Here is a 13050-nt window from a genome sequence, read left to right as displayed (position 1 = left end):
TCTCGGTTTTCACTGTTAAGACAGGCAAGGGTAACACGTTAAGGGTGTAATGCTTTTGAGTTTCCGGAAGGGTAAATTCTTTATAAATCATTATAAAGTTGTCATTAGGGGATACTGATGTCCATCTAATATAGAGGCTTCTTAAAATGGTCCCATTGTTGTCCTTTCATTTGTTTTTAAAGCTTTTTGACTTAGTGTACAGAGAAGAGACTCTGCTTAATGTCATTAAAAGCGTCACTCGCAACGGACGGTCCATCATCTTGACGGCGGTCCTGGCTTTGATCCTGGTTTACCTGTTCTCAATAGTGGGCTACCTTTTCTTCAAGGATGACTTCATCTTGGAAGTAGATAGGCTGCCCAATGAAACCGCTCTTCCAGGTGGGTTTGGGATCTTCTGAGCTTTTTTAATGTTAAAAGAGTATTTCCTGATTACAACTGAACTAAAAATGATGACTTTGGCAGTGTAGGTATCTCCCTAACACTCAGAGTGTGAACTGAATACAGGGCTTAGTTTTCGCTTCATTCAAAGGGCGGTATGATGTGTCAGTGCTAAGCGTGAGTGTCCAGATGCTACGCTGAATTTATTTACTAAAGTCCTATTTTAAACTAGTACAACATTTTCATAAAACAGTTTGACCATGTATATTGAAAGCATAGGAGTCTGCATCCCTCTGGCTTGGTAAATCTACCCCTAGGAATTTATCCTTTAAAAAAAAAAATGTAGAAACAGATGTGTACGGAAGTATGTTCACTGCAGTGTGAAATTGGAAGTGATCTCAACGTAAGGGAGTGTTTCATTAGAGTGTGTTTCATCCATGGTGTGGTGAAGCCTGCAGATATGGTACGTCTTGATAAACCTTCATGGAAGAGTACCCAGGATATGGTAGGAAATGGCCAAAGAATAACTACAATAGGATCTGTGTAGATTTTTATTTTTAATTAAAAAGCTCATATATGTCTTATAAAATATGGAAGAATATACCCCCAAACTGCGTCAGTGGTTGTCTCTGGGGCTTTTTTTTTTTTAAAAAAAAAAAAACAATGTGCACGTTTTACAGTGAGCTTATATGATTTTCATTTATAGAAAAAACAGAAGAGATTTCCTCTTTTGAGAGAGAGAGATACATATTCTTGAGTGATACCCAAGTGCCTTTTCCCTCAATTAAAATACTTGACACTAGTAAGTGAAATATTACTGGTTTTTCATCTGGTAGCCAGGCGCCCTGAGTCCAAGGAACAAACTAGAATTGTAACTAAGCCAGGCAGCCTTTTTCTCCCTCCCAAATGCTGCATTCTTGGCATGTAACTCCAGCCTCCAAGTTGACACTAAAAATGGCATTCACTGCCAACCATCTTAGGGTTCTGAACTAAACTGATCTGGGTCTCAGATTTCCGCTCCCGCTTCTCATGCAGACTTGGTATAAATCTTGCTGGAGTCTGTATGTTCAGTAGTATTTGTCGAAGAGTTTCAGCTGTTTGTCTTTAAAGTTGGAGAGGTGCTATTTAAGTGCGATATTTCTAGTAAGCTTACAGGAATTGACATTTCTGGCTTTTTTCCCATACAGATCACCAAATGAAAGTGTAAATTGCATCTCTGCTTTGAATTTATATGCAGGCTTGTCGGGTGTTATTTATGTAAAGAATTGTTTAATCAGCCGTGAGTTGGGGACTTCAAACATTTTAACCATATGTTGCCAGATTGTTCATCATAAAATTTCCTTCTCTCTCCAGAAGCCAGTGAGAGTTTGGCAAGCGAGTTCCTGTACTCTGACGTGTGTAGGGTGGAGACTGGGGAGAACTGCTCCTCTCCGGCACCCAAAGAAGGTAGGACCTCGCAGCGTTACCATGTTAGTGCCAGGCTCCCCCCAGAGGCTTAGATGGTGCACATGACATTGGAAGCAGATGAAAGCAGACTCACTGCTCAGAAGTAAGGCCAGTAGCAAAGAGGAAGGGCTGGGAGAGAGGAGGGGGATGAAGCGGGGGAAAGAAGGCTATGTGGGAAGAAAATAGCTGCTTCATTGATCCAGCCAGTATTTACTGAGTGCCCCCTATTTGCCAGGGACTGTGTTGTACTCTAAGATATAATAAACTATGGTGGCAGGGTCGGGGCAGGGGGAGAGGGAGGTGGGCAAAGAGGTGATTACTAGAGAGGATGCTAAGTGCTGAGAATAAGGATGGACTATAGAAGATAGGCACCCAGCCTAGTACTGGAGTAAGAGTATCACCCAGGAGGTGACAGCTGAACGAAAACAGTAGACTCTTGGGCGAAGGAGGAGGGGTCGGTATTCCTGTTGGAGGGAACAGCATGCCTGAAGGCCTGGACGTAGAATACGGCATGTTTAGGGAGATAACGATCACGAGGAAGGAGAACCGGAAGAAATGAAGCCAGAGAGGTCAACAAAGGGCCAGATGGTGAAGGGTCTTACATGTCAGGCTAAGGGGGTCAAAGCTTACTTAAAGGATGATCCAGGTTGTTGAGAGGGGAGTGATATGATGAGACAGGTGTTTTAGCCAGAGCATTCTCCCTGCAGCTGGAGAAAAGAACAGGGCGGTCAGCAAGTTCTTCCTCCAAAACCAGTAAGAACGGACAGTTTCCGGTTTAAAGCGATTCATTCAGAGGACGAACTGTAAAGATGTTGCTGGATTTAGCCCTACGGCGGCCCCGGTGAGGAACCTGGGCCGAGCTGAGAGAAGAGATGCTCATCACTCAGCGTCCTGTCAGCGCCTGTTCAGAGCTGACACTGTAGTTTAAAATCTGAAAACGATAGGGAATATTTTAGATTTAATAGAGGGAAGGGCAGTTCTGGGCTTGAGAAATTAGCAAGTTTTAGTGATGAAAAAGAAAGCCTTGGATGCTCGACTCCTTTCTTTTATTCTCTCTGGCTCCTGTCTGTCCGCTGGTGAGGCGGCATTCAGGAGTCATGATGTCCAAATCCCGGTATCTCTTTTCACTCACGTTTCAAATCTCTCCCGACTCGCCGTGTTCGCAGAGCGGGTCCCCGCAGAAGAGACGGAGCAAGATAAAGAGCACACGTGCGAGACGCTGCTGATGTGCATCGTCACGGTGCTGAGTCACGGGCTGCGGAGCGGGGGCGGAGTGGGAGATGTGCTCAGGAAGCCGTCCAAAGAGGTAGCTGCGCCCCAGGAGAAGGAAGGGCAGGGGGGCGGGGTGGGTGGTGAGAGCACCACGCAGTGGGCTCCAGTGTAAACCGAAGACACACAGGCAGGGCTGGGAGCGGTGGTGAGGAGACGTGCGTGCGGAGCCAGCTGCTTAGGGCTGCTTTCCTCTCCGGTCACCATCGAGTTGCAGCCCTGGGAGGAAGCCCCAGTGCGGAGGGGGGCAGCTTCTGCTCTCCCCTCCGTGTATTTAAGCGATTCCTTCCTTCGGGGGCCAGGTCTGCCCTGCGTGAACACATTCGTAAACCCCGTAGATCCCAGGAAGCTGCTCTCGGGCACGTGCCACGTGACACTTGGAGAACTCACAATATACACGGCGGGTGTGAAAAGAGCCACATTTGTGGCTTTTACACTTGACACCCAATGTAACATGCCGAGCGAAGCACACGGCACTGCTGGGGGTTGGGGTGGGCCGGGACGGCTGGGACATCTGACTTGGAGGCATCCAGTGCCCTCCTTCTGCCCTGAGCTCTGCAGACCCGAGTGCTGGGGACAGGGGGTAACCCGCTGACAGAGGTGCCTCTGTTCCAGGAGCCCCTCTTTGCTGCTCGAGTGATCTATGACCTCTTGTTCTTCTTCATGGTCATCATCATTGTCCTTAATCTGATTTTCGGGGTCATCATTGACACCTTTGCCGATCTGAGGAGCGAAAAGCAGAAGAAGGAAGAGATCTTAAAGACCACGTGCTTTATCTGCGGTGAGTGGTAAAGCCTGGCTTGTGCCGAGGGGCTGGGGGTGCCCAGACTCTCCGTGGGAAGGGCCGCTGCTGTTCTCCAGCGTCCCTGCCCTTGGCACTGAGCGGGCCCCTGATCTGTTCTGCTGGGGAGTGTCTGGAGTGCCCGTGGACCTAGTGCAGCACTTGCCGGTTGGTTTTAAGAAATGAAGCTTGGGCTAGCGGAAGCATCATCGTACACCGTTTGAAATGTGTGTGTCTCAGGGCCTCATGGTTGTTGGGCTGCCAGAGCATCTCGTGTTCGCATTCTAAGTAACCAGAATGGAGATCTTGCCTCCACCTCCAGCCTGTGGATGGCTTTACTGCAGATGGTAACCGGTTTTAAGTGGAGATGGAGTCCTGTAAGAGCATGCAGTGCAAACGTTCAGAGCAGCTTGGGCTCGGGAGTCAGACCTGGTGTCTGATTAAACCTCTGCCACTTAGCTGTGTGACCATGGTATAGTCACTTCACTTCTCTGAACCTTCATTGTTCATCTGTAAAATGGGTACAGTAACACGTACTTCTCGGCCTTATCTTGGGACTTAGGAGAGCTAGTTTATGAAACACGCCTAGCATAGCGCGTGCTCTGTGTAGGCGCTTAATGATGAGTAGTAAACTGCTACATAAGGGAGGTGCATGGGGTGCCAGAGATACCATTTTCTGTATAACTACAAGGACATACATGTAAATGCAGATTAATCATGTAGGAATCTGGGAGCTGAGTAGTCATTTCAGGATTGTTCATAATGTAGTTACTAAATACATAAATTTCCTACTGGTGTGTCTACTCAAAGAATGATCATTTTTCCATTTAAAAACTTAAGATCTTAGATTTTTGTCCCCTTAAAACCATTTAAAACTTCTCGTTTTGACAGAATCCCAGTTACAGAAGTCATAAGAATAGTACAAAGAATTTCTATATACTCTTTCCTCCAGTTTGTCACATGTTAAAGCTTTCCTTCATTTTCCTTATTCACACACACACTATTTTTCTGAACAGTTTGAGAGTGGCTGGCACAATGCCCCTTTATCCCTATTTTAATACTATATATTTCCTAAAGATAGGACCCTTTTCTTATATATATGCAATATAATTCTCAAAATTGGGAAGTTAACAAGGATGTAATACTCTTACTTAATCTACAGATCCTAGTCAGAGTTCACACTTCATGCCAATAATGTCCTTTATAGCAAACGATAGTCCCAGGTCATGTGTTGAATTCAGTCCATTGACATTTTTGAAGAATATAGAAGTTAGTTATCTTGTAGAATGTCCCTTGGTTTGGGATTTTCTGATGTTTCCTCATGGTAAGATTGAGATTATGCATTTTTTTATAGGAACATCAAAGAAATGCTGTTTCTCCTCAGTGCGTCATATCAGGAGGTACATGGTGCCGGTCCATCTTATAACTGGTTGTATTAACTCTGATCCCTTGGTTAAGCTGGTAATTGCCCTGTTTCTCCACTGAAGTTACTTTTCTGCTCTTTGTAATTGAGAACCATTTTATGAGGAGATACTTTGAGGCAACGTAAATATCCCATCATTTCTCAAATTAAATGTTAACGCACCTGTTTCTGCATCCAGTTTTTTCCTGAGTCTGTGATTGTGACGTTTGCCAAATCTTACTTTCTACATTTGTTAATTGGCTTTCTACTTTAAGAAATAACTTTCTCTTTTCCCTGTGTATATTTGTACTTTTGTATTTGTAACACAATGGATTTGCGTTTTTAGTTAATTCGATGGGTTATATAATCCTTTACTGTCATAATTTATTCTGATGCTCAGATTGCCCCAGATTTTGAGAGCCCCTTCAAAGCGGGCTGCTGTGTTTTTGCCGTGTCACCATCATTTATTATGGACTTTCTTACTTTTTTAGCACCATGAGATATTCTAGATGCAAGCTCACCTTGTATCTTCCCTGGCCCAGCCCTGGTATCAGCCATTTCTCCAAAGAGCTCTGGTTCTGTTTAGTGGAGACTGGTACTTAGAAGCCAAGATCTGGTGACTGGGTGTGCTCATTCCTCTTGGTGTGTCACTGCTCCCAGGGCTAATCAGGGCACAGATCTAGAGGATACATGTATCCACAGAGTTCTCTATTCCATAAACACATGAGAAAGGATGAGTTCACACCCATACCTCGAATTCCAATTCAACAATCAGAGTTTATTCTGTCTCTCTCCCTTTCTATCTTTGTGCTCCCTTCTTTGACAGTTAGATATCTGACTCCCAGTATCACCATATATTTATTTATTTGCTCAATCTAAGAATACAGAGAAGCTATTTTCAGAATCGCTCACCTATACCTCTGCAAAAGATAAACTTACCAGCTGTCGTTTAAACTGTATGTCTAGTTCTTTTTGTCCTTACACTGTCTCCTCACAAACCTTTTAACGTGTCTCCCTTTTGGCATTTACCTGGGAGAAGGGACTTCGCATTCCCTGGTTGCCTGTGTGCACGGACCTGTCACACCCATGCTCATTTAACCCACACACACTCCTGGAACCTAGATGATGTCTTCCCATCCCCTGAGAAGGCAGCTAAGGCACGTGGAGATCAAACAGTGACTGGTCAGTAGCAGAGGTGGAACTCAAGCCCAAGTCCATCTGACCTACAGCCTGTGTTTTCCTGCTATGATGCAAAAGTGAATGCGTTTGTAAGGCCAGCAGAGCCCAACTCTTTATAAAGACAGGAGTGAAACCACAGCCTCCTCTGGATGGGTAGTTCTCTCGTGGGTTTTTCTGCCCCATGGCTGCTCACTCAGGGCTTTCTGTCTCTTTTTAGGCTTGGAAAGGGACAAGTTCGACAACAAGACTGTCACCTTCGAAGAGCACATCAAGGAGGAGCACAACATGTGGCACTACCTGTGCTTCATCGTCCTGGTGAAAGTCAAGGACTCCACAGAGTACACGGGGCCCGAGAGTTACGTGGCGGAAATGATCAAGGTGAGCGCAGAGACCTCCTGGAGGCAGGTCACGCTCCGGCCTGCTGGCCCGGCTTCAGCTCGGAGCATGGTACCGGGAGCCAGTGGGGAAGCTAACATCCAGCGTCTACTGATCCCTTACCACGGACCGGGCTCTAGTCTCTGGAACTTCGTGAGTCTTTGCAGGTGACCTTCAGAAGCCCCAGATGGGGTGTCATCTCCAGGTTAAAGGAGGAAGCACTGCAGCTCAGCGAGATTAGCACACGGCCACCCTAACCGGGGTTGGGCTTCTAACCTAGATCTCGCTCTGTAGCCCGCCTTCCTACCTCTATGTACTTGGCCTCTTCCTGATGATGGATCCCTTTCTGTTTTTCCTCCTTATATAAGACCTGGTCTCTAAGCGGTATATCTTTTAAATGATCACTCGGTGTAGTTCGGCCTGGTTGGTCCGTTTGGCCTCAGCCTAGCCTTTCTGGGAGACAATTTGCTAATCATCAGGAAGGGATCACGTGATGGAGGAATCTGAGTCCCAAATTAATCTTCTTGCTGACGGGGAGCGTGACCGCCGTGGCCCGGGAAGGGGGAAGCTGCCGCCGGTTTGCAGAGCGCTCTTCTCAGGCAGGGCTTTGTAGAGGCACCAGGCGCGTGTTCTGGGGGTTCCGGGCCAGCTGTCCTTTCATCCCTGTGGTTCTGAACTTCATTGAAACGTTCAGGGGCGTATGGTAAAGCAACGAGGCATGGATTGTGAAGTTCAGGGAGTCTGTGATTTACACCAGCTCCCTGAGGAGAGGGGACGGTGAGCTGGGAAGAAAGACTACATGATTCACTGATCTCCTTCCTGTTGCCAAGGACTTGAGCACGCTGCCCAGGTATAAGTTATCCTAAATGAGCCCTTCTGTGTTTTTTTATGCAGATGTGATTTTAAAGCTTTTTATGCAAAGAAACCCCAGGTGAGGGCTGATCACTGGCGGTGGACACAGGCAGGCCAGTACTCACGGGGCCCTAGTTCTTGAGCACCCAGTTCTGAGGGGCTTTCTGGGGATGCTGTACTGTCTGTACCATGGAGGCCCTTAAGCCTAATTCTGTGCTTCTCATAATTTAATGTACATATGAGTCATCTCGAGAGCTGGTTAGAATTCAGATTCTGATTCAGCAGGCACTGGCAGAACTTGAGATTCTGCATTTCCAACAAGCTTCCAGGGGATGCCAAAGCTGCTGGTTCGTGAATCACACGCCGAATAGTAAGAGTCTAACAGAAAAGACAAAACAGATACTGTTTTAAGAAATTATCATCCAAACTGGTTATGTGACTGCCGAGGAGAAGTATTCCTTCTTCTATATGGACTTAGCTGTCTGTGTGGTCTGTGAAGCTCTTCCACATCTCTGACTGTGTTGCATGAAGAAAACTACCCAAAGTGGGGAGCCAGGAAGAGAGAACTTTGGAGGTGAGGAGAAATAGATGGGGTTTCACCACAGAGATGACTTTTTAAAAGGTTTTAAAAGAGAGAAGGTACAGTACTTCCCTGGCGTTCCAGTGGTTAGGACTCCGCGCTTCCACTGCAGGGGGCCTGGGTTCGATCCCTGGTCGGGAAAGTAAGATCCCGCAAGCCACGTGGTGCAACCAAATTAAAAAAAGAAAAAAAGAAAGAAGGGTAGAGAGACCAGAGTGATGAGAGTAGGAGAAGGCAAGGAGAAAAAATAACACAAAGAAGGGGGAGAAAAAGACACGAGTCCCAGAATGAGGGTGATGGATGTCCTCTTTTACAGATGAAAGGGAGGCTTAAGGTTAAGTAAGCTGCCCAGGAAGAGCTCAGAAGCTGGGATGCAAGCCCGGGTTTAATGACCCGGAACTGCACTCCACGACCCCGGCATTGGGAGGACACGGGGAGGGTGCTGGCGGCTCTGGGCCAGGTGGGAGCAGGGTCTGTTCTTAGAGAGGGAGACTGGGAATTCTGGTGGTTGTCGGGTGCAGATGTTCACAGGGTAGGTTTCCGGGGTCAGGACACATTAACTGAAATGTCCTCAGGTTCTTTCTTTTCCTCCTGGTGTCGACAGTGCCAAATTAAACCGTGTTTGATCGACATTCGTGCAGACACAAACCTATCTGCATTGTGTAAACCAACCTGCATTTGCATTAAACCCTTTAATGTTTAGAAGAGGTAGCCTGTAGTTTTCACCCTCATCACACATTCCTTTTCTCCCCTTACTTCGTTTGCCTCTCTCTGAATGTGCCCTATCTTTAAGTCTTTCGGGGGCCAGTTTTCTGTTAATCACCGTGCTTTATGGTCGCAGAAAACTCTGGTGCACTTCTGGGTTTCTGTCTCAGTCATGAAGACTTAACAGGAGCCTTGTGAGCAGTCACCTGACGAGGCTTAAAAGCCAGAAGTCCCCCCCCGAGCCGGCCACCCAGCATGCTCAGAGCCCCCTGCATTCACTGCGCTTTCCCATCTACATCATCCTTTGTATGAGAGCTTCTTGTCAAACAGCCTAAAAATTTGTAGCATCAAAGAATTCTTAACTCTGAATGTCCAAGTTGCTGAGGAACCAGATGTCTCGTGTGCTGGGCGAGGGCCCAGGAAGCGTTCGATCCACCAGCCGAAAGGGGATGCCATTTTGCCCACAGCGTTCCTGGCAGTGTCTCGCCCTGAAGCCACATGAATCCTTGCCGGGCAGGCTCCCTGGAGAGCCACAGTGGGCTAGGAACTGGGGGTGCCCAGCTGAGTCACTCAGTGGGGGCTGGCAGCCCGAGGGCACTCAGCCACCACGGTGGGGCGGGCTCCTTACCCCCCGCCGGCCTGCCCCGGGCATGGGCTCCCTTAGTCAGATGCCACAGAGGCAGCCCCAGATGTAGCCCCAGCCGGTGGGGCGGTCCTCAGCATCCGTCCTCGCGAGGCGGGCCTCTGGGAGGAGAAGCCAGGAGATGTCTCGAAGAAGCCAACTCCGGGAGGCTGCAAATACTCCAGCGTCAGGAGGGAGAAGGGCAGCTGACGAGCAGTGTCAGAGATGGAAGGAAAAGCCGGCCAGGAGTCCGTGAGGCCCTTTGGCTTATCACGTCCCAGAAGAAATGGCTGAGACGGGCCCTTTGGGTTCCTCGGGAAAACCGCCTCTTGGTTCGTGGCACGAGGCGGTGGGTGTTGAGTTCTTCTTCAGCTCTCCTTTAGCCTGTTCGTTCAGATCCCAGAGACTCCTAAGGAACTGGGATGTCACAGGTGCCAAAAGACGACCCTACGGAACCAAATGGAAAAGGCCCCGGGTGGCCGCTCGGAGGGTGGGGGAGCTTTGCAGACGCCCCGAAAACAACTGCTTGCAGATGGGGTGTCAGGGGTGGCAACTAGGTTTTCATCTCAAAAACCAACAACTGCTTAGGAGACTCTACCAGGGGCTCTGATGGGAGAAGGCTTCTTAGAAGCCCAAGCTGACTCTGAGAGGGCAACTCCCGAGGCTGCAGTTCCCTCGAGAACTGGCCGACGGTCAGGGGGCCAGGACCTCTCTCTGGAGACGGAAACATCTGGAAAGAAGGAGCATTTGCTGCTCTGCCTCACAGCCAAGAACTTAGCAACCGGATGTTCACCCACAAATTAGTTTTCATCTAAACATAACAGAGAATGGTTTCCCTCTCCTGATCATTCCCGTTTCCTTTCACTGGAGGTGGGACCTTTCCTGGCAAAGCCAGGCCCAGGCTGATGCCTCCCATGCAGTCATCACCACCTAAGAATGGGATCTGGGGGCAGAACATGGAAGGTGTGAGTTTTGGCTCCGGCCCTTCCGAGCCCGGTAACCCCGGGCAAGTCCCTGGACTTTCCTGACCCATGTGTGAATCGGGGTCAGTGTCCCGTCACGTGTCCATGGGGTGGCGGAAAGGAGAGGAACGTGTGGGCCCGGGGACAGAGGTGGTAAGCACTCAGGCACAGAGCCGTCAGCCGGGAAGCAGAGGGCTGCAGCGTGGACAGCTGGTGCGAACACCGACTCCTAGGTGCTAGGACTGCGTAAGGCGTCTCGGCTGTTGACGTGCTATTACTGAGAAAAGTCAGAACAGGCATCCTCCAGTGGAAAATTCCTGTGTCTTCCTCTCTCTTAAATTTAAAACTGTTAAGTGTCCTTAAATGTTGAAGCAGGACCAGGCTGACGTTATCACTGTCTCTCCGTTGAGTCGGTCACGGGTACTTGTGACGTTGGTCTGTGCGGTTAGGGCCGTCCTCCGCTCGGGTTCACTGCCCAGGACCAGGGGTTCCGGCAACATGGGGAGTGCCCCCGGAGTGCTGTGTGTTAGACTCTATCCTGATGATACTGGGTTAGCTGGTGGGTTCGTCTCTTGGCTTTGCGCACATGACGGGAGGTGCGCGGAGGTGACTTCGGGACGCTCAGCCTCTTCTGTGACTAAGTTACAGGACTCCCAGAGCCACCCGGTAGTGCGGAGCCGGTCTCAGATTCGTTGACTCAGGCCCCAGACAGGGCTGAACTTTCAGAGAAATGTGACTACAGAGTGACCTCACTTAGCCCTGGCAGTTCAGAGGAGGAGGAAAAAACCCTGAGTTCCCTTCTCCCCATATGAACTTGAAGTCTGGTGCTGCCACATAGAGTTTTGGCGATAGCCTTTGTAATAAGTGGACTGTTTTTTTTTTTTTTAACCCTGGACTATAATTTATGTACCACACGCCCTTGCTTGAATGATGTTTAGCGCTATTTGGCTTTTCTCCATTGCCAACTGAAATGAGAATTTGTGTTAGTCTATACATGATTATTTGACAGGCCATGCAGTCTGATGTATTTCACCAGAATAAGTGGTAAATCAGTTGTGAGTATCTTTGCCTGAAGGAATTTAAATACTGCACGGTGGGCGTGTTGTAGGTAAAAGATCAAATATATGATTCCAAGCAAAGACCCAGCAGCCCAATTTTCTATGACAGTCAAACTCAGGAGAAAAGTCAGTCCTTGAAAAGCAGACCTAAGTCATTCTTGAAAGTTAGAAACTCGAGAAGCATTAAGAGGAAAGGTTGGTAAAGAAGACGAAACAGTAACTTAAATATTAAGGCATCTATTTTGCTAATAAAATAGAGATTTCCCTTCTGAAGCTTGGAATTCTACCTTGTCAACATAAGGTGTATTTTCAGAGGTGTGTTTTTGAGTTAATTGCATTTAAAGACAGGGTGATCAGATGGGATACTGCTCATCCATAGTTCACAGGGGCCGCTCCAGCCCCTCCTCTTTGCCAGGACAGTGTGTGAATTGACTAGTGAACTGAACGGTGAACTAGCTGGGGAGAACCTTCTTCCACGCCAGCCTGATCCTGGGGCACAGAGGGTGCTGCTGTGAACTCTGGGCTGTACGTGCTTCGCCCTGACCCAAGCAGACTGGGTCATACTGGGGTAATAGGTCTCGTTTAATCAGTATGTACTGAGATAAATGCTTTGCGTGTATGATCTTGTTTGGTCCCCGTAACAGCATTGCAGGTGGCACTATCACCATCTCCCAGACGGGAACCTAAAGCCCAGGGAGGTTGAACCGCTTCTCCAGGGTCACGCGGCTGAGAAGTGCTCGGGCTGAGACTCACATCCAGGTCCGATGATGAGCCCACCCTGGAGGGGTCCTGACGCATGCACGTTCAGCGTGGCTCGATCTGTGCTCGCACACATGCCTCAGTGTCGAGAACCCGCAGCCGTTGGGCTCTGGATGGTGGTGGGTTTTCCTGACTAGGACTGGCTCATCTCCCGGGCCCCTCCTCTCCGCTGCGGCGCTGAATTAGCTGCCTTCAGAAGAGGCAAGGGCCGGAAAAAGGGGGGTAGGGAGAAGAGCAGGAGAGAGGATCCCCTAGGGAACGCGCACAAATAACAGGATGGGGTTAAGTCTCTGAGCTGCCGCCAGCACCGCCAGTCAGGCAGCCACCTAAGTCCGGTGCTACAGGGGTTGTTTAAAAGACTAGAGCTCAGGAATGGCAGAGCACAGCTCTTATGAAGGGTGTACCTGCAATAGGTGTTCATTTGGACTTGCTACAATCTGATAAATTTCGTGGGCCTCACCTAAGCTTGGAACAGGGGATGATATTTCCTTTGGTGACCACATCTGGGGAGAGAGAGGGGTTGGTTAAAGGGGAAGGGCGGTTCACCGGAGCCACAGCCAGACTTGGGCTCCCACACCCAGGGGACTACTCATGTGAATGCACAGAACTCCCTGAAAATTAAACGTCAGAGCTTCTGATCCATCCTCCCTTAGGCCTGGCGCTGACTTTTTCTCCCTGGTAG

The 13050-nt window shown here is 48.7% G+C and overlaps 1 protein-coding gene across 2 annotated transcripts in view; it reads left to right on the top strand.

Moving 5' to 3' along the window:
• Positions 1-13050, top strand: part of ITPR1 (inositol 1,4,5-trisphosphate receptor type 1) — a 324061-nt gene that overhangs the window by 289927 nt on the left and 21084 nt on the right. For both annotated transcript variants that reach the window (XM_024747000.1, XM_024747001.1), the window contains 5 exons: positions 183-378; positions 1732-1824; positions 2991-3130; positions 3709-3874; positions 6673-6833. In XM_024747000.1, the coding sequence (XP_024602768.1) occupies positions 183-378; positions 1732-1824; positions 2991-3130; positions 3709-3874; positions 6673-6833 (756 nt within the window). The remainder of the gene's footprint in view (positions 1-182; positions 379-1731; positions 1825-2990; positions 3131-3708; positions 3875-6672; positions 6834-13050) is intronic.

Source organism: Neophocaena asiaeorientalis, unplaced genomic scaffold, assembly GCF_003031525.2.
Source record: "Neophocaena asiaeorientalis asiaeorientalis breed wild unplaced genomic scaffold, Neophocaena_asiaeorientalis_V1.1 scaffold130, whole genome shotgun sequence".
Classification (NCBI taxonomy): Eukaryota; Metazoa; Chordata; class Mammalia; order Artiodactyla; family Phocoenidae; genus Neophocaena; species Neophocaena asiaeorientalis.
This window is presented reverse-complemented; position numbering and strand designations above follow the sequence as displayed.